Here is a 21,859-nt window from a genome sequence, read left to right on the forward strand (position 1 = left end):
AATCTGATACCATATTCTATTCAAAAAATATCAAAGGACAGTGTAAAAGAATAATTACTTTCGACCCCAAGCAATAGCTTGCCTCGGCAATCCTGACTATAGAAGGGAAAAGTTTGTCAGGATTCCCATTTCTGATCCCCATCCAATTATATCCTCATGGGCCCCACATAGAAACCTCTGTGTGCAAAAATGTTAGATCCAGATAAACTGGTGATTGGTTCTAATGCTCTCAATAGAATACCCGACCAACAATTATAGTCAAAGCTCTCACTCACCATTTCAATTAAGTTTTAGAGAATTGACACCAGTTGTAGAACAGTGCTCTACTGTCCTAAACTTCAGAGGAAAGGGGAGAAAATTTCTCTATATTCAATCAAGCCAGTGTTAATTACGCATGTTCAGAATTGCATAACAGTGGGAAAAAATTATGCACGATTGGACAAAGAAGGATATTGAGGAGTGAAAAGACACGAACACTCTGCATGTACATAAACACTCAAAGTGTGATGAACAAGGTTGCTGAGCTACAAACACAAATAGCTATGTGAAAATATGATGTAATGGCAATAAGGAAAAATGGCGAGGGCTGGGGATTTAATGTACAAGGATATAAAGTGTAGAGAAGAGATAGAGAAGGAAAAAGGGAGGTGGCAGAAATGATTAGAGAAAACATGATAATATCAAAAAGCGGGGATTTCCTTTTGGGAATGAGGACAGAGCCCATTCTGTAGGAGCTGAGAAGCAAGGAAGGTAAGATTGTGCTACTTAGGGTACTTGACAGACCTCCATTGTGTGAGGCACATGGACCATCAATGCTAGAGGGGTGAGGTGAGGCATGTGCACCTTAGACATAAAGAGTCATCACTGTACTCCTGTCTTCACAGGAGAAGAGGAAGCACAGTATGCAGAAGCATAACTGTACAAATGGTGAAATTCCAAATTAGGCAGTGCTGATGATGATGTTGGCAAGTCATGTTGCATCTTTATAGAACCTTAGTTAGGTCACGCTTGGAATATAGTGTTCAATTCTGGTCGCCACACTACCAGAAGGATGTGGGGGTTTTGGAGAGAGTACAGAAAAGATTTACCAGGATGTTGCCTGGTATGGTGGGCATTAGTTAAGACGAGAGGTTGCAGAAACTTGGCTTGCTCTCACTGGAATGAAAGAGGGCAACCTGATAGAAATCTACAAGATTATGAGTGACATGAACAGGGTGAATAGTCAGAAGCTTTTTCCCAGGGTGGAGTCAATTACTAGGCATAGGATTAAGGTGCAAGGGGCAAGGTTTAAAGAAGATATATGAGGCAAGTACTTTTTTTACAGAGGTGGTGGGTGTCTGGAACTTGCTGCCGGGAGAAGTAGTGGAAGCAGTTGCTTTTAAGGAGCATCTTAACAAATACTTGAATAGAATGGGAATAGATGGATATGGTCCCGAAAGGGTAGGGAGTTTTAGTTCAGTTGGGCAGCATGGTTGGTGCAGGCTTGAAGGGCCTGCTCTTGTGCTGTAAATTTCTTTGTTCTATGTTATTGATATTCTAGGTATGCAAGAAGGGGACAAGATCTGCTGGTCGAGGAGAGGTAGGGGCTTCTGAGAAGGATCAGAATAAAGAGGAGCTCCCATGAGATATGAGTTCAGGCGCAAGATCTGTAAGGTTACGGTTATCAGTTTTTGTTATCTTGTATCATAATATGGTGTGCCATGCCCCATGTGTAGGATGGGGCAACAGCTAATTTGTCTGGCTCCTTAATGCTCATTTATACTTACAGTGTTTCCAACTATCAGGTGGTTCATTTTACAGTCCATCAAAGATCCGGACTGTCTGCTATTGACCTTGGATGAGATGGAGGCTCCCTCAGATGTTGCATCATCACATCCTTGGCCTGCACCTTTCACCACCTTAGATAATTGAAGGAGTGTTGGAGACCAGGAGAATGCTAAGCTAAGGCAGATCTTGAGCCTTTAGAGTTGTCCATCAAGCGACAAATGCTGGATGTCCATCTGACGGCACTTCCAGGGTATGCATGACCTGGCCTGTACAATAGAGGAGTTCAAACAAGGCATAAGCCCTGTGGTCACCCTCTCCTCTGAACACATGGTATCCTCCAATGAAAGATTAATGAATCATAGAACCCTACAGTGCAGAAAGAGGCCCTTCGGCCCATCCAGTCTGCACCGAACACAATCCCACCCAGGCCCTACCCCCATATCCCTACATATTATACCCACTAATCCCTCTAATTTACGCATCCCTGGACACTAAGGGGCAATTTTTTAGCATGGCCAATCAACCTAACCCGCACATCTTTGGACTGTAATGAATCTCTGCCAGCTCCAGCAGTTCAATCAAGGTTTTCTAAGGTTGTGTTCAGACGTGCAAGCTGACATACTGGCAATGACTTTAGCAAGGCATTACCAGTGTGAAAGATGGATGAGGCTCCTGATATCTCTGGTAACCACTCGCCCATCTTGGTTAACAGGAGGGTGCAAGTGAACCACATCTTAATGGATGAACGGCAACTATCTGCATCTGGGGACTCCTCTAAGGGTGCTCTTGATGGTGATAGCATCTCCTCCATCCCTCTGCCAGTGACAGTATTGTCTCATGATAGAGGAGTGTCCTTTTGCTATGCAGGACATTCCCACACAGCAAGGGCCCTCAAGACCTCCAGCAACCAGAGGACGACTGCCAAGGTTATACAGGCCAACATGACATCTGAGTCAGGACCCTGTCTCCAACACAGCTAGAAGTCAAACTTAAGGAGTCGGTCCAATGCCGCCATCTCTATATCATGTCCAACACAGCTGCCAGCAATGGAGGAGCACCAAGACTAAGAACACATAAATGGTTTAAGATTGATTACATTAAGCAGAGAAGGAGCAATCATAAATGATATATTTCATTGTTTGTGCCTTGCTGTTCCTCATCATCTTATTAAATTGATATTTCTGATAACACATTCTTCTGGTATGAAGATTGGAAGTCTGCAACCCCAAAAAGTACATGATTTTATTTTTCAGATGCGTATACCCAAGAGGGTGTCAGGAAGGATTCCTGTAGTTCACAGATGACGCGACTGCAGTTTCTTAATGACATTGCATGAGGGCTTTGGCAGTCTATTGGAAATGCCTTTGAATGAGTGCTTCTTTGGTCTCTCCTGGTTCCCAGAAATTGCTGCCCTACTGATTCCTCAGCATGGCCCTGTGGCTGTTCAGGTTCATCCTCAAAGTCTGCTTTTGAATTTTCATCAAACATCTGTGACTGTCTAGCTAAGTCTGCCTCCTACATCTGATTTCTCTGAGAGGCCGACTGAGCAGGTGCACAGAATCCAGGGTACATTGAAGTGAGCCTCCAGACTTGGTTTAGGCAAAATCATGGACAGCTCAATCACCTCCTCAATATGGTCCTTGTGGGGGCATGGCTTCTATTATACCTCTCCTCAGCTTCTGATAGGTGCCTGATAGATGTCATTAGCCATCTTTGCAGAGGGTATCCTTTATTCCTCTTCAGCCAGCTATCCATTTGTGCAAAGTGGCAGAAAAGCCTTGGAACCTGGGAGGGCCAGAGAATATAAGAATCATGACAACTCCTGGGATACCTTAGACAAGCCTGGAGAATCTTTGGGAAGCCAGCAATTATTTCAGATCCTCTTGCCTACTCTGCTGGCTGTCCTCAGAGGCATCTAAATTTATAAAGGTATTCACTCTCCTGAAGAGTGCATACCTGACAGGTTTGATGGAGTGGTGTGCAGCAGACCATGACACAAAGCCCTGGACTGAACCTGATGCATAAAGATTTAAGACAATAGTCATTTTCAGTACAATAGACATAGGATGCTATCTCAAGGCCTCATGTCTCGCAAATGGAGGTTACTGTCTCCCCATAAGAGGTGGATCTCTCTTCTGCATTGCACCTCTTGCATATCCGGGTAATTAGATCTTATTTAGTATGCTCTGCCCACAGCGTAACAGCACCTTCACTGGCCCTTCTCCTCCGCAAGCTTTGTTGGTCTTTAAGGGGTGCTGCTTATTCTTGTGGACAGATGTGTTGATGCAGTCTCCAGCCAGCAGGCCTCCTCTCCCTTGTTCTCCTCTTTATCAGAGGAAGAGACATCACCCAATAGAGCAATCTTCATTTTTAAGCAATTGGATTGCTGGGGTGCAGACTGGCTGATGTTATGGCTAGTCAATTAGTGGCTCTTTAAAGCCAAGAGTCACCTTGCTGCGCAAAATCTGAACAAAACAGGTCTGAAAAACAAATTTAAGCAATAAATCTTAACTCCTACCTCCATACTCTCTATTTCTTCTGCAGCCTTCTATCATGCCCTGGATTGAGGAAGTGCTCATTGTGAGGTCCCTGCCTGCCCATGAAGCCCATATACCAAACGTAAAAGCTGCTTAAAACTGAAATGCACTGCCCCTTTAAACAGTTCAACTGCCCCTTTAATTGACGTTGGGCAACATGCCGAGTAATGTGAAGTGATAACATTGGGACCCCCTCCATCACCATCTATTTTACAGTGCACCGGGAGTATCGTGTGCCCATCCCATGTTGTTAAATTCAGGCCCGTGACTTTTTTAAGACTGTATTTATGAAGCAGAAGTAACTGAAACCTGAAAACGGACAGAATATTTCTTCAAACATTTAAAAGAAAACGTATACCAAGACCTTCAAAGACCTATACTTTTCTTTTAAAAAAGCAAAGAGCAAAGGAACAGACCAGATCACATTGCACTCTTTGTTTATGTCAGATATCATGTTTTGGTCTGTGAGTAAGCATGACACACAGTGTGGCATCTGCAGACTGTGCCAAGTCTGGCAGGCTGTAGACGTTACACTTATGATAATGATCTCTGGGATTTTATATCAATGCACTTCAGCACTATGGACATGTGTAAATGTTAAATGATACGAGCACCCACCAGAGGAGAAGGGCAACAGATGTCATTTGGTGTCAGATATCAGTAAACAGCAAAAGCACAAGGGGCTTCTGTTCTTTCTGCCTTTTGGAAAACATCACGCTATGATATTTCTTTTAACTTCTTTTAAAGAGGCAATTTTTCTTATAGCAAAAAATAACCATCAAAAATATGACATCAATGCAACACCTTCTCCTTGTAACATTTACAAGAGTCCATTTTATTTTTCCATTTTAAACAGTATAAATCATGACTTCTTTGTGACATAGTATGCCAGGCACTTGTGTTAAATATTTTGCTGTGTCACTGCCTGCTGGGTAATGCACTAGAATAACCCCAGGGCTGGATAGCCCTTCAGGCTTCCCTTTAGGGAAGCATTGCCGCTTCACTCCAGGCGCTGTTGAGATTGGAAATTCAATGTGGGTGGAACTGGAAACAAAACATATCCTACTGGTGTCTCATTTTATGGTACAGTTCACTGGAACACACTAATCCACTGGGCTGGTTATTTCTTACAACATTAATTATTGAGAACAGAGAAGAAACAATGGGGGTAAGATGTAATAAAAAACAGGATTTCTCAAAGTTTTTTTTCTCTCTGTTCATCCTGCAGTGAAAACTGATAACTTGTGAGGTGTTTTGAACATGAAATGGGCTTTATTTTAAACCATACCTGTATCGAGCTAAAGTCACCTGATGCATAACCTCCCAGAACAGCAGCGCCCACCAAAACCGATTCCTCCTCTTTGGCAAGGACAACTGGCATGCCTAAACAAGATATATTAATGTTGTGTTATATACTGTACAATATCAGAGAACTTTAAATAAGTTTTTTCTATGAATGTTTTTCAGAGTCTACATTTCAATTATCATACTATTTTATTCATATTATAATACGCATGAACTGAGCTTAAGGTCTGTGTAAGGTGCTAATTCTGGTACTGCTGTTTGCAAACAATAAGCTCAAGTGCCTGGGTAGCAGATGAGAAATCTTTAATTAGTAATTACAAATAGGAACAAAATAGTGCACATATTTCCAATCAAAGACATCAAATATAAATACGAAATTAGATACGATCTCTAAATCAAGTGAATGATGCAAGCAAATCTCAGGTTTATTTGATTTAATTCATTTATATTTGAATATTGTTGAAAAGAGAGACACGTTGTCAAAGCTTTTTGTCTTGCACTCATCAGGACAAAAACAAGAATGCTAAATTTCAAAAGATCACAATGTGTTATGCTGCAGGAATAAAATGTGCTGATTGGTTGGTAAATTGATGCTGATTGGCTGAGGCATTGCTGTGGAGAAAGCAGTAGGAACAACAGATTCCTCAAACCTCCAGGTAATTCAAAAAAGACACAAGCCTTGGACACGTTACATTTGTTTGAAGAGAACAGGTCCTTGCATATGAACTTTGATTCAAGCAAACTTAAATGAGCCATGTTATTACTACATCAGGAGTATTTCAACAAGTGCTGCCCAATTGTGGAAGCATATCTAACTGCAGACATTTTGTTTTGAGTATGGTCTGAATGCAGCTTATTATGAATAGCCGAAGGAATGCATTTGGTTCAAGTTGGCATTTTCAGGGATGCTTGAAGCTTAAAGACAACCATAGTACACATTTACATTGACACCGTTTATAGTCTTCGGCTGTTCTGTACGTGAATAGCAATATTTGTGTTTACTATTAGCCAATTGTTTGCACTGTCATGTGGGTTCTTGTTTTAGCCTCTGCAAGTTAAGTAATTTTGAGTCTATCGCATGTTAATGACAAAAACAAAAACACATGTTTTATATAGTGGATTGAATTTAATGAGCAAATGAAAAGTAGTTGGGGGAAATAGATACCAAACAGTGGAGAAATTAAGACAGTATGATAGGTGAAAAGAACGCTTAGCTAAGAAGATGGGTTTTGATCCCAAGTGAGAGAGCTTATAGAAAAGTGCAGACAGTAGGGTCAAGAAAACTTAAGATTCTGTTGGAAATGGTGAAATGAAGGGAAGGATTGTGAAAGAAGCAAAATATGTAGATTTAAAAGAGTGCAGAGAGATTATAAAATAAGGCAAAGTTGAAGAGATAGAATGGTGGGAGTCAAGGCTCTGAAGGGGCCGAACGAAGTGGATGAGAATCTTAAATTGAATACACTGGTGTCAGTGAGGATTGGGCTGTGAGTGATCAGAACATGGTCCAGATAACTGAATTCAGGGTAAGTTAGAGTTTATGAAAAGGTGGGACGACAGCAAGGTGGGCTCTGCAGTAGTCAAGTTTAGAAATGAAAAAGTTATGAATAAGGATGCCGTCAAGATGACTGGCAGAAGAAGGAGCAGAGGTTGGGTCAAGTTGCAGAGGCTAAAAAACAGCAATCCAATGGCATATGCCATGTCATTAATCCTACCTGCGTCTGACACACAACTGATTTTTCTATCTGACACAGATTTGGCTAGACCACATCAAGCACATGCTCTGCCCATAACTCTTCATCAGTTCAGATTATCCTAGAGAGCAAAGATGATCCCCGGTTCCTTTTCTCCACTTCCTACCATTGCTTTAAACTCCACCACACACATCTCCCACCAGAAGTGTGGGGTGCTTATCCATTCCATTTCTTTGTCACTAAGATTGACATTATGTTTCAACTGCATCTACTACATATATGACCAGCAGCCCCTCTCACACATGCCTTCCCTGAACTTGCATCATTATCTTGTTCTCCTTCTGTCAACCTTTAGACCCTCTCTGAGCTCATTTTGTAAATGGGATCCATTGGCCCATTTTCCATAAAACTGCCAACCATTCGATTTCTCTTTCACATTGACAAGCTTGCTGATATTATAAAAGGTTCCTTTTTTCAAGACCCCAATGGCTCAAATTAAAATTTCTCAAATGGTGTTAAATCCCTTTCTGACTTTGATCCTCTCCATCTCGGTATCCTGCTCTAACTCTACTATGTTTTCTGAACTCACTGGACGGAATCTTCTGTTCTTGCTGGTGGCAAGCTTGGAGATGGGATAGGCATTTAATTAAAAGGGACGGTGGCGCACCAAAAGCTCTATCAGGTTCCTCCTCGACCAGAATTTAGTTCTGGGTGAGAAGTTCCATGGTTTACTTTTTTGCCCCACCACCAATTGAGGCCTTTAAGTGGTCAATTAATGAATACTTAAGTAGCTCATAGAAACATAGAAGATGGGAGCAGGAGGAGGTCATTTGGCCCTTCGAGCCTGCCCTGCCATTCATCATGATCATGGCTGATCGTCCAACTCAATAGTCTAATCCTGCTTTCTCCCCATAAGCTTTAATCCCATTTGCCCCAACTGCTGTGTCTAGCCGCTTCTTGAATACATTCAATGTTCTGGCATCAACTACTTTCTACGGTAATGAATCACCATTTTTCGGGTGAAGAAATGTCTCCTCATCTCCGTTCTAAATGGACTAATGGTCTGAGTATCCTCAGCCTGTGACCCCTGGCTCTGAACACCCTCACCATCAGGAACATCCTTCCTGAATCTCTTTTGTCTAGTCCTGTTAGAATTTTATAAGTCTGTATGAGATTCCCACTCATTCGTCTGAACTCCAGCTAAGATAATCCTAACCCAGTGAATCTCTCCTCATACATCAGCCCCGCCGTCCCCAGAATCAGCCTGGTAAACTTTGCTACACTCCCTTGAGAACAAGAACATTATTCCTCAGAAAAGGAGACCAAAACTGTACACAATATTCTAAGTGTAGCTTGACTAAGGGCCTGCATAATTGCAACAACAAATCCCTGCTCTCGTACTCAAAACCTCTTATAATGAAGGCCAACATACCATTTGCCTCTTTACCACCTGCTGCACTTGCATGCTTATCTTCTCGACTAGTTAACAAGGACACCCAACAAGGACAGCCACTCATCCCCTTATTAACCCAGTGTTGGGTGAGCCTGTCGCCATGCAGCATGCACTGCTGGCTTGTCACTTCTGTGTACTCAGTGCCTGGTGGATTGAATGCCACCCTGCCCCCATCCTCCTTCCCTGCTACATGACTAACCTATGGCCTGGGATGCTCTGTGATCCTGGGACTTTGCAACAGCCACAGCACCCCCAGTGGCACAAGTGAACACAAGAGCTTCTGGTCTCTTACTGGTCGGCAGCTCTCAGTCTGTGAGACATCAGCCTGGGGCCTTGATTCGAAGGAAATACCTACAGTTAGTCTCGCCACTGCCTGATTGGCTTGCGGTTTCACAGGGCTTCCCAAAAAGAGGCGGTGTAGGTCTCTCGCTGGCTCCCTGATTGGCCCCAGCATCTCAACATGATTCTACCCTCTATTCCTGTGGCTAAGCTGTCCATCTCTATACCTCATTGTCCTCCTTAAAACTAACTTATTTTACCAAGGTTTCAGTCACTATTCCTAATATTTCCTTGCTCTGCTCAGTGTTCATTTTGTGTGATTACCTTTATGTGAAGCACCTTTGGATGTATTTCTATGTTAAAGCTGCCACATAAATACAATTCCTGATGTTGTGAGAAATGTTTTTGCATCCACGTGCCAAAAGTTCCAGTTATAGTAATCTGCTCAACCCTGTCAAACTGATCCAATTTCAAATGTTCTTGTATTTTTCCTTTGCTTTGAATGCTTCTTGTTTAAGCCATGTCCTTTCTCCAGCCAAGTAGCATTGATTGGTGACTCTTCTTTGCTACTTTTGTGAACCTTGCAATCAAGATACACAAACAGAGCAAAGAGTCACTTTCCCTCGGATTTTCTCCAGCTCCCTGGTCTCTGGCCTCTGGTCTGCACTTACTCTTCTCACAAGCTGACAGCAGATATTCGGCACTGTGGACTGTGGTTACTAATCCACCTTACACCATTAGACAGCTCAGAAAGTCGGTGGACCACTTTATACTTCCTGCTTGTGAGTGTTTTCCAAAACTTAAAATACATGAAATGGTATTGAAAGCTCTGAAATTCAAACCCTCTCAGAATGTTTACAGATTTGAAAACCAAAATAGAACAAAGGATTAAAATGATTCTATTTTATCATCAGAAACAAGTTGAACTGTTTGGAAAACTTGCTTAAACTGTGTCTGTAGAACTGAGCTTGATATTCCTTTCCTCCCTCATTTGCTAGACTTGCACAAATGTAATTAATTCTGACAATGGAATGAAATGAACTGATAATCAATAGACAGGAGATTCTCTTGGGGGCACAGGAATATTCTGACCATGGCTTATTAAATTGTGTTCTTATATGGGACTCCCAATATATTCCTACAGATTGTTATTACCTGTTGTTTGTCCGTCCAGAAAAATAAATGAAGAAAGCATTTTAATTCTAAATTGGAGTCCACAAATTCCCTTTATGCCTATGATTGCACAATTTTTGTAGTTGACAGAGGCAGAATACTTAAATGCTTTACTGTTCAAACAACTTAAATCTGGGAATGAATCCGCAGCACATGATAAATGATAGACAGGAGTCTTGTGAGAGATCCTTTTTCAAACAATCTGATAAAAACCACATGCATAGACAGGCCTAAGCCTCCCTGTAGGGCTGAGAGTGCATTTTAGGCATGCTACACAGTTTCCACTCTATCTGCCAATACCCTAGATAAAAAAGTGCATTCTGCATGAAGTTCTAAATGGCAATTATATAGATTACATGGTAGCATGATACTAATCCTGATAAAAGGGAATTCTGTCCCTGTGTAGCACGACGCAGCTGCTGTCTATTATATTTATAATATATTTGCCGTCTAAGGTTATAAAATGATCATGATGCATATTTAAATAATTAAGCACATATTAACATAATCTATAAATCCAATAGTTTGCTTAAATTCTGAGAGTGGTGCTTGTGACTGAAGCCAGAATTGTTTGAATCCAATCTACCACTATCACACAGTCTACAGTAACAACTGCTTAAAAGCATCACAGATCTGTTACTATTTGGCACATGCAACTGATGCCCCTAGTTACTAATTTGTAACAATATTTTCTTGGTGATGATCCTAAATTTATGCCCTCTAGTTACCAACATATTGATCAGTAGAATGTTTTTCTGTGTTTAAACCCCGCCCATCATTTTCAGTTCCTCTGTCATTGCTGCTGTGCATCTTATTGTTTTAGACACTCACGCAGCAGAATAGTGTTGCCAATTTTTAAGGAATCTGAGGGCCAGAATTGCCTGAGGGGGTTGGCTCCTCACTCTCCACACAGCAATGGCTGAGGTGAACTCTTGTCACAGGGCAGTTGGCTGCATCTCTGATGCCTTCAAGAACCATGCAGGTATAGAACATGGGAGGTCAAATCAGGCTATCCAAGAGCACTCTTCAGAGATACTGAAGGCCCCGAGGGGGAACAGACCTCTGAGGAATAAAAACCATTTGGCACCATCTAACACTCACTAATACCAACTCAGATACTAGCAGATCAGAGGGTAGTATACAGGCTGGATCAGTACGTGGTGAGGTCACAGGTATAGACAGGCCAGGGGAAAAGATTAACATATGTGCCAGCTGCCTGCAGGTAAAGGTTGGAAGTGAGCTTTGTTGCATGGGACTCATGAGGGCATAAATGGGACAGGAAAAGGCTGATAGGAGTTCACGCAGAGATGTTTGGTGCATTGGAAGGCCTGTAAGATATTTGTTGTCATTGTTAACAAGCACGGAGGATTCCAGCTCCAAATTTTTGGCACAGGGTTTCATGCAGAGTTTGGATTCCACCCTTTCCAGCATGGGAGTGGTGATCAACTTCATGAAAATATTTGTGGACTGAACTGTGATGTAAAGTATAATAGCTGCGGCCTTAGAAAGAACCATGCAACATTTGGGTGGAGCAGTGAAAGTTCTGGCTGGAGTTTGTAATCTCTGCTTGTTGCCAGCTTGCTATCATATAGGCTCAAATTGCTTCTAACATGGCTGCAAATACCAATGTTCAAAGATTTCTGTTGGGTCTCAGAACAGTCTAACAACCTGTCCTCCAGTATATCAGTAGAGTTGCTGAGGCATCACCCTGGGGTAGATAATGGCAATGACTCGGTGGTGCACAAACCTATTGTTCTCCCTCAGGATGATAGCATCCGTGTTCGCACCACTGCTATTCTGCCAGTGCTCAGGCTGATGGCTATCATCAATCAGTCCTGCAACTGGACTGCTGCAGCTCATGCTGGAGGTCAGCCCTCAGGACATAGAGCTACTCAAGAGTGCCCTACAAGGCCATCTGCAGTCTTTCAAATCAACAGTCTGCTGCAGCCACTGGGGGCACTAGATTCGGCAAAGGCTCCCACAAGACAGACTCTAAAGGAATTCACAAGGGTTACTGGTTGAGTATTCTATGGAATGGTTGTTTTGTTGAAGACCCTCATGCAGCTGAACACATGTTCAATTGCATGTTTAAGAGAGGACATCAACAGGCATGGTGAGATCCAAAGTGATGGGACGGGTGTTGAATCAATTGGCGGCTCACTTTGCATATTCCCAGTGCGTGCATGGCACCTTCCTAATTGGGGATCTGCCTAGGATGAGCTGGAAGTTGCCCCCACCCATCATTTTTAACTTCTTGAGAATAAATTTCTTGTCTCGGAACATTTTTTAGTGTTTGAAATTCTGTTATCCAGAGAATAGTGGAGGCTGGATCATAGAATATATTCAAGGCAGAATTGGACTGGTTTTTGATTGACAGTTAAGACAGGCAGAAAAGTTAAGGCCACAGTCAGATCAGCCATGGTTTTATTGAAATGGTGGAGTAGACTTGAGAGGCAGGGTGTTTCTTATGTTCTCCAAATAGTTCTTGCAGTGTCATATCCAAAGGTGCCTTGGAGCTGAAGTTTACAGAGCTAAATGTAAATTTTCCAGTTCTGGCCAGCTTGGAAACTGCCGCATGCAGGAAGGAAAATTTGATGGACCTTTTCAAGGTCTGTTGACCTCAAGTGGAGAATTCTGGTCTTGGGGCGGGCACGATCGGAAAATCCCATGCCTAATTTCTCTTGCATTCGCTGATTTTAGCCAGGGTGGCAGTAAGAAGCATCTCATTTCCTAACTCAATGGGCGCTATCTTATGACCTCATCCCACCTAATTGTAGTGAGGTGAGGTGGTACGATCGGGTGAGGGACAAAAAATGAAAAACATGCCTGGTTTCTCACCTCTCCGATCTTACTGGCCTTATTTTCTGGTAAAACATTAATAACATCATTTAAATACCGTTAGCGAGTCCCGGACACTATCGTCTGGGCTCACTTCAGCTTACCCGATTGCTGATCGAACTTCTCACCAGCAAGAATCTCAGCTGGTTTCCACCAGCAGGAGACCAGACATGATGGCCTTGCCGGGGGGATTGGAGACCACTGAAGTCCCCACGTAGTCGGGTACATCGTAGGGCAGTGTCCATGGCAGGGTGGGGGGAAGATATCTGTGAATTGGGTGTGTCAGGAGATCTCCCAGTTCACTGAAAAAATGGGATGCCTGCGTGATGGCACCCCAAGAGCTCAGCAGCCGTTGCCAAATCATGTTCATGATCCAATTAAATCTACAGAACAGGATTGGACCTGAATGTCAATTAACCTATCAACATACACCTTCGGGGTTTAGACAAGAACCTTTCCCCTTGCAACGGAAAGTAGCTTCAGTTGAAAAGCAAGAAAAGTAGATGCAAAATGTATGTACTCCTTACATATTGTTCAGTTTAACAGATTAGTGTAAAGTTTTTTTTATGTTGCTTGGTTGACTTTCCAACTATTTCAGAGTGGAATGATAATGCTTTCTTAGCACCATGGTGTCATAATTGCTGTTCCTCGTGTGCTGACTGCGAATCTTCAGATGTCAGTTCATTTAGATGTTGGTACAGCTTTTCTGACCCACTGAGAATGTCAATCTGACAGGAGCACGAGAAGGGCAGCGATGACATGCTAACAAAGCAGATTTCTAAATGCTGAAGCTGGCTAAATAAGTTTCAGTTTGGTGAAACACAAATGGCTGAATTTAATAGTTGGTAAAGTGCTGGAAAGCCAGGAACAATCTTGCCATGACCATTTCCAGAAGCCCTGATGTAATTGCCTGGCAATCAGGCACTTCACTGCCTGGCCTCAGGGCTCCTGTCTCTTTAAGGATGGGGTTCCCACCTCCAAAAGTTGCTGGCTGGCCTGAGCAGAACTTCCTAAATGGCCATTCCTTTTTCTGAGACTGACCCATAGCTACTTGCCATCCAGGGCTAACACTCAGCAGCTGTTGCGACACACTCTCCAGTTTCTCAGCACCATTCCTAATAAAGCCCTCCACAAATTTTGTAGACTCCAATGAGATGATCTCTCATTCTTCTATAGAAAATAAAAACCCATTCTATTTAATCTAGAATAGCCCAGAAAACAATCTAATGAACTTTTTATCTCAATGCTTTGAAGTACATCCTTCCTTAGGTCAGGATATGAAAACTGTACAGAGATGTGGTCTTAGTAAAGCCCTGTAACTTATTTGACGGTGATCTCCTTCCAGGTGCCCTGTTCCCATGTCATCAGATGTTTCAGACAGCACGTTGCCTCTGGCAGTCATTGCAATGTTACCTGTGTTGCTTGCAGATGTAAACTCATTTACTGACCCATGGTAAGGGCAAGAAATTTTCTCCACCCCTAGAAAAAGGCACAGACATTGAAGTAGCCTGCATCTCACCTCTCTCTCTCAACTGGTCATCACCTTAAAGAAGCATATGTTTTGGAAGTAAGAAACGCACACCTCACGCTCCCAAAAATAGAAAACTCGAGAACAAAATATACAGAACACAAGAACATTCTATTAGGTGAATAACATTTAGGGAACTGGTATCCAAATGTGTGTGATGGTTGGTTTGAGATAAAATTGAAAACACTGTTGTGCAGGAATGCCATTTATTCTCATGGATAAAGGCACTCATTGTTTGAATGGTTCAGATTTGAGTTAGAGTTTATTTATTCAGCATAATTAGGCCTACATTAACACTGCAATGAAGTTACTGTGAAAATCCCCTAGTCGCCACACTCCGGCACCTATTCAGGTACACTGAGGGAGAATTTAACATGACCAATCTATCTAACCTGTGCATCTTTGGAGTGTGGGAGGAAACCAGAGCACCCAGAGGAAACCCATGTAGACATAGGGAGAACTCTGCTGACAGTGACCCAAGTCGGGAATCGAACCCGGGTCCCTGGCGTTGTGAGGCAGCAGTGCTAACCACTGGGCTACCGTACCATCCTATACCCAAGGTATATGTGCACTAGTCTAAGGCAAAAGTAGCTGCACGCATTTAACTGGATATATTTTCACTTCAGATTTGCCTGAAGATTCTTGCTGAGAAAATAACTGAACTAGCTATCCAGATACTTGTTCTGTCTCTTGGTCATAGTAATTTCTGAATCTGATTACAACTTGTTTGCCTTTTCCTTTCCATGGTAACAGTCTCTGTAGTGCAAAGTTGTGTACAGTCCAATGGGCAACATTAATTGTGAACACATTGACAAAGTTTCTGTTACAGTGATCCCTCTGATCGGTCTAGGCATTTCACCCTTAGTCTTAAGGAACAGATGGTCTGCTCCACAAAGACGCGGTTAGCAACATCATTCTCAATATATCTTTGTACTTGTGTATCTCAAAGGGATAATCAGTCAGGGCTGCAACGGCTGGCCTTGGTCTCTCTGTAGCCATCCAATCTTCTGATTCTGGAAGTAGTGGTGACAGTATAGATTAGAGTAAAATGAATGGATCAAGGTAACAGATGAGGTAATGAGAATTCACAAGCAGTATTCTGCACATATCCTAAAAGACCAACTGTAGATTTTGAAGCAAAACCATTTCTGCTAATCAGGTGTCATGTATGAATTACTAACAATGCTGAGGAATCCAGCCAGATGTAAAACGTGCTGTCAAAATTATGATTGAAAAATTGATGAGCTGAACGGGCTTGTAAAACAATGCACCCAATATTTTTGGGGAGGTGGGGAGGGGGTAGGGGACATGTGTCAGTTTTTCAGAAATCTGAAAATGCCAGAAACGTGGAGGTCCTGACAAATTTAATGACAAGATCTAATTAGAGTATTTCTTTCCTCCAATTCTTGCCCAGCATCCAACCAGATTCGGAGTTGGTCAGCTGCTGGGCAGGAAAGCTAGTGCCACATGGCCGGGCACAGTTCCTGGCAATCAAGCAAATCATAGGACAAAAGTCAGGGATCTGGACATTCAGAGTGCGACAGTGAGGAAGGAGGGGGAGAGATTGTGGAGAATCCTTGAAATTGCAAAGGGGAGTGGAACATGACAGGAGGGGGGCAGATTTTGTGGGGGAGAGCTATTTCTGTACTGGATTTGTCTCCTAAGTCTGATATGTAGACAGATCTGTGGTGAGCTGTGTCAGAAACACAAGCCCAGGCTTTGAGCTTTATAACTGCATGCAGGGTACTTTATGAAATTAAGTGCATGATTTGCCTCACTATCTAGGGCACCTCCATCAAGTGCACCAACGTCACAGATGTTCATGTTCACATTATCGTATTCATTGATACTCCAAAACGTTTGAAAATATTTCACATTAGATTGGTTAACTCTCATCTCTGAATCAAAAAATCTGAGTTCAAGGCTGACTCCAGAATTTGAGCATGCATTTTAGTACCGAATTGTTGGAAGTGTCGATATTACGTCCAGACCTCATAATAATGATGAGAAAGTAAAACCTGATTATATCAACAGGAAGATTCAGATTGCTACACTCGGCCTCCAGAGTGCCCCGTGGGATGAAGCGACCTGGTGCTTTCTAAACTCCTGAGCTAAAGATGGGGTTCAACTCAACTCTGCCAGAAACGTGATGGTGACCAGATTGGGAGCAATTTTACCCAAACCCGTCAAGGCATGTTTTGGTCTTGTGAAAGTCTTCATTGTGTTCATCCTGTTTCTATTCGTGGTCACACAGATCAGCAAGAGCTTTACCTCACTACTGGAGGAGTACAACATCTTTGTCCCAGTCAACAATGATGATGATGGTTCAGCCAACGTGCATGATCAACCTTCATCCCAAAACTGACAATCTCTTGTGTGAGTAAACCAAAAACAGCATGCTGGACATGGTATCTTTCCATTTCTATTTTTTTGCATTATACCTGGCATCCCTCCCACCTTTGCCACCTGCTTGCACTCTCTAAATATCTCCCACCTTCCCAGCACACTCTTCTCCACCAGTCACAAGGGGACACTGCAATAGCTCCCCTCATTGCACGAAACATTTACTTGCTGCTACTACAGCCTGCGTTATTTAATCTGCTGGTGACTGCTAAGTATACAGTCCTGCTGTATGCAGGGTGATCTCACCTTTTAAACTAGGGCACTTTCTGAGAGTTGATCGGCTTTTTAACCTGCTTACTTCATGCTCCCAACATGCATAACGTATGAAGCTATCCAACACAGCTGCACAGTTTTTTCTAACTCTGAGGAAAGGTCTGCTTCCCTCTCCACAGATTCAGTCAAACCTGCTGGATATTTCCAGCGTTTCCTGCATTTAGTTTGCACATCTGCACCATTCCTTACAACAGCATTACACTAATCCTCTTTCCCTCACACTCTCTCTCTGCCTCTTTTTTTTTGCAGGAGATGTTAATTCACAATCACTAGGCGAGAACTAGAAATAGGAAAGGTTCAGCTTCAAACCAGAAGCAGAAGAATCATTCACAGATTCACCTAATTGTTAGGGTGCAGAAGGACAGCATTTGGCCCTTCATGTCTGCACCAGCTCTTGATCTGCATAACAGGTGAAGTTTCTCATCTCTGGAACCATGCTTGTGAACCTCTTCTGCACTTTATCCAATGTGTTCACATCCTTCCTAGAGTACAGTGCTCAGGACTCAACACAATATTCCAGCTGAGGTCTAACTAGTGTCTTGTGTAACTTCAGGATAACCACCTTGCTCTTGTGCTCTACACTCCTATTGCTATCAGCAGGACATCTGCCTTATCATATGGACCCTTGTTTTTTTCTCAAACTACCATACATTCAGAAAGCAGGACAACCTAATACAGTTAATCATTTGCGACTACCTTTCTGTGTCTTGCTGACCTTTGCTCTTCTCCTCTTTTATTAGGCCCATCTGAGGCCCCTGTAAAACATCACTGAGAAAGGGAAATTACTCTTGATTCTCTATCAAGCACCGGCACCCCAGGACTAGTTACAGCAGTCTAGACTTAGCGAATCACACTAAGGCAAAAGCTAGTGGAAAAGGACAACCCAAGAGATGGCTCATCAGAGATCAAGTTTGATTCCTGTGGACGCTGTGGTCAAGTGACCCATGACCTTCAGGATTGTTGCAGAAACATTGATTTTTTTTTCATGGGCATGGATAAAAACTCAAAACGTGGAAGTTTAAACCTAGCCGGACTCCGCAATTTGCAAACTGCAGAGTTGGAGCACACAGTTTTCATGTAGCCAGACCTTGGACTTCCTGTCGAAACTAGACAGGCCTGGAACTGTCCGGTGCTAATGGCTGTGTTGTTTCACAACAAACTGTTGCCTACACATCCAGTGAACCTGCTTTGTCAGGAGAATGCTATGCAGACTTGGTGGCACCCAGCTTAGTAGGAGGCCAGTGGCATAGCATGACAAGGATAGCACTTGACAGTCGAAGGTCCAAAACTATGTTCTATGTCTTCCAAATGTGGAAAGTAGTCACCTCATTGGATCTTCCTGCCTCTGCCCAATACTAATATTGGACACAGGCCACAGAATCTTCAAGAAGGACACAGAGGTGGGGATAAAAGAGGCAACCTGGAGCCCCAGCTCTTTCTACTTTCACAGCTTCTTCAGTGACATCTCCAGAGAGCACCTTCGACTGGGAGCTGAGCAGCACAGCATCTCCAGCTTCTTTTATCTAGGGGTGAGCATATTCAGGTGAGATGACCTGAAAACCAGAACCTAGATGAGACGGAAAGTCCCAATCAACGACTGCAGATCCTGAAACATCAGCCAACTGAATCGGTAATACCAGTCTTTTCAGACAAACTGTTCAAATATAGTGATAGGGATCCAATGGATAGAGTGTAGTTAGTCCTCAGAAGAGTGCGTCAGAAGTAGATAGCTAGTGTAGGTTTGAGATTGGTTACTTAAAGATTTAAATCTGTTTACTGTAGAGTCCTGTAGTGATTGACAGGGTTTGATAGAGCTTAATTCAAGTACAATAGTAGAATCTGAAAAATATTGCTTTTCCTTGATAAAGTTTGCTATAAAGTTGTGATGGACCTTCACCTGGCTCTTGTCCCCTTTGTCATTAACTTATGCCTGAGTTAAAAAGGGTTATTGCAAACTGGTCACCTTTCACATTACAACAACACAGATAGAAAGAAAGGGAGAAATAAATAATGAACTTGAATTTATATTGTGCCTTTCACATCCATAGGACACGCCAAAGCGCTTTATAGCTAATGAGTTACTTTTGAAGTATAGTCATTGTTGTAATATAAGAAATATGGCAGCCAACGCAAGAACCTACAAATAGTAATGTGATTATGACCAGGTCTCTGGTGTAATATCTCATCTGAAAGATGGATGCCAACTTCAGAGGCCCTGCTTTCAAAAGAAAACTGATTTATGTACATATTTAATGGTGTGAGATGTAGAAAGCTGCAAACATTTCTAAGAGTTTGGAAGAGTCATTAGAAACCTGTGGGTTGCCTGACAGTAGTTCATACTGCCATTCAAAGATTACTGTATGTGGACTGCAGGGCGCATAAATACCTTTTCTTTTTGCAATATTTAAAACAAAGATAGATTCTCATTTACATTGCCATTTTTTATTCTAAGAAATTGGGATGGGCAGCTTAAGCTGTTGTAAGGTATTGGTTCTCTGCTCTCTGCATGGAATAACACAATGCTTTCAAAATCCATTTGATACTGTCCCTTTGCATTAGTCAAAATATTGATCCAGTGTTAACCCGATCTTCAAACAATTACCTTGAAAAGAAAAGCAGTGCCTTAAATACAAATGCAATCTTGATTAAGAACATATGCTATTTAGTCCAGATTGGACTAAAATACAGTTTCCAAATGATTGCCTGTGGGGTAATAACAGTTCCTAATCTTTATTTTATCTCTACTATAGTTCCTTCTCTTTTGCACTTTGTAGTTTTTCAACACGGCATTCATTTTTATATTACCTATTTTTTCTGTATTTTTATTTTCTTCCCTTTCAATGATAAATCCTACAAACAGCAGTCAATAGTTGTGAAAGCATGGGAAGTACTTCTCAAGTATATAATATCCTCCAATGCAAAGTGATCAGCTTAAATAAATCAGCAGTATTTAGGAAGACATTTTCAAAAATAGCCGCCAGTTCCTATTCTGCCTCAAAATATCGGTGTAAATAAAGTGCAATTATATTCTGGAATTTTTGTGTGCTGGCACAGGGATTGTACATTTAAAAACTGAAAATGTATCCACATCAAAAGGAAGGCTGCTGATGTGGAGGGAAATCGAAACTCCAGTTTTGCTCTTTTCTAATCTTTTTAAAAAGGATCAATCAAGAGAGTTTCAGGATGTTGACCTTTGCTCTCAGTGATTCCAGGTTTGCTTTGTGGGGATTTCCACATCATGAAATCTGGACCTTTGTCCAAATTTTGTTTGCATAACTGGAGAGTTATCAGCATTAGCAATAGCTTCTGGCTGTAACCTAATCCCAAGGTGCTATTAATAAACATTCTTTTTTCCTTTTGATTCTAGATTCTCCTCTGGCATACAATGGAACTGCAGACCTTTTCTAAGGTTCAAGCATCAAAACACTGAAAGAAAAGTAAAAAGCATGCCAATTAGTTGCACGGAACACAGGCTGACAAAATACATTTTCCCACCCGATAGAGTTGATTTTCCACACTCTTTTCATGGCATTAGCAGGGTCTTAATACCTACCAATGGGACAGCAATACAATTGCTACCATTTTAAAACTATCTTACTTCTAGGTATCCAGAAAATACAAAGAACTTCAAACAAGGATGCAGAATATTCTTTAAGGGGAAGGGAGTAAGCCAAATGTTGCGGTACATGTCAGTACCAATGATATAGAGAAGGTAGGTCTTGAAGTCATACAGGCAAATTTTCAAAGCCAAGGAGAATCATAGAATCCCTACTGTGCAGAAGGAGGCCATTCAGCCCATCGGGCCTGCACCAACCACAGCCCCACCCAGGGCCAATGCCTGTAACCCCACATATTTACCCTGCTCATCCCCCAACACTAACAATTTAGCAATTTAGCATGGCCAATCAAACTAACCCACACATCTTTGGACAGTGGGAGGAAACCGGAGCACCTGGTGGAAATTCATGCAGACGTAGGTGAACGTGCAAACTCCACACAGATAGTGACCCAAGCTGGAAATCGAACCTGGGTCCCTGGTGTTGTGAGGCAGCAGTGCTAACCACTGTGCCACCGTGCTGCGTTTAGAAGCAGTTGAAGGTAGTAACCTTTGAATTCTTCCCTCTGTCACCACTAGCAAGAGTAGAAATAGAAAGATAGCAAGGTATGGAAACTGAGGAAGAGCTTCAGATTCTTAAGCTTTGGAACAAGTTCTGGGGCACAAGGCACCTACTCAAAAGGGACAGGATGTACCTCAACAGGACAGGGATCTTGTGGAGTGGTTCGTTAGTGTATTTTGGCAGAGTTTAAACTAAAATAGCGGGCGATTGTGAACAATCATGAAGAAATAGAAATTAGAAATAAGGTGCATAAAAGAGTGAATGGGTTGGACAGTACCAAAAAAGGAGCTAGCACCACATTAGCAGCATGGTGGCACACTGGTTAGCACTGCTGCCTCCAAGCAGTAGGGGTCTAGGTTTGATTCCCGGCTTGGGTCACTGTCTGTGTGCAGTGGGTTTCCTCCAGGTGCTCCGGTTTCCTCCCACAGTCCAAAGATGTGTGGGTTAAGTTGATTGACCATGCTAAATTGCCCCTTAATGTCCTGGGATGCTGT

The 21,859-nt window shown here is 42.4% G+C and overlaps 1 protein-coding gene across 2 annotated transcripts in view; it reads right to left on the reverse strand.

Annotated features, from left to right (window-relative positions):
- fggy (FGGY carbohydrate kinase domain containing) overlaps positions 1-21,859 on the reverse strand; it is a 247,266-nt gene that overhangs the window by 34,525 nt on the left and 190,882 nt on the right. For both annotated transcript variants that reach the window (XM_080195539.1, XM_080195540.1), the window contains exon 14: positions 5,593-5,687. In XM_080195539.1, coding sequence (XP_080051665.1) covers positions 5,593-5,687 — 95 coding nt within the window. The remainder of the gene's footprint in view (positions 1-5,592; positions 5,688-21,859) is intronic.

Source organism: Carcharhinus amblyrhynchos, chromosome 9, assembly GCF_965287045.1.
Source record: "Carcharhinus amblyrhynchos chromosome 9, sCarAmb.v2.hapA, whole genome shotgun sequence".
Taxonomy (NCBI): Eukaryota; Metazoa; Chordata; class Chondrichthyes; order Carcharhiniformes; family Carcharhinidae; genus Carcharhinus; species Carcharhinus amblyrhynchos.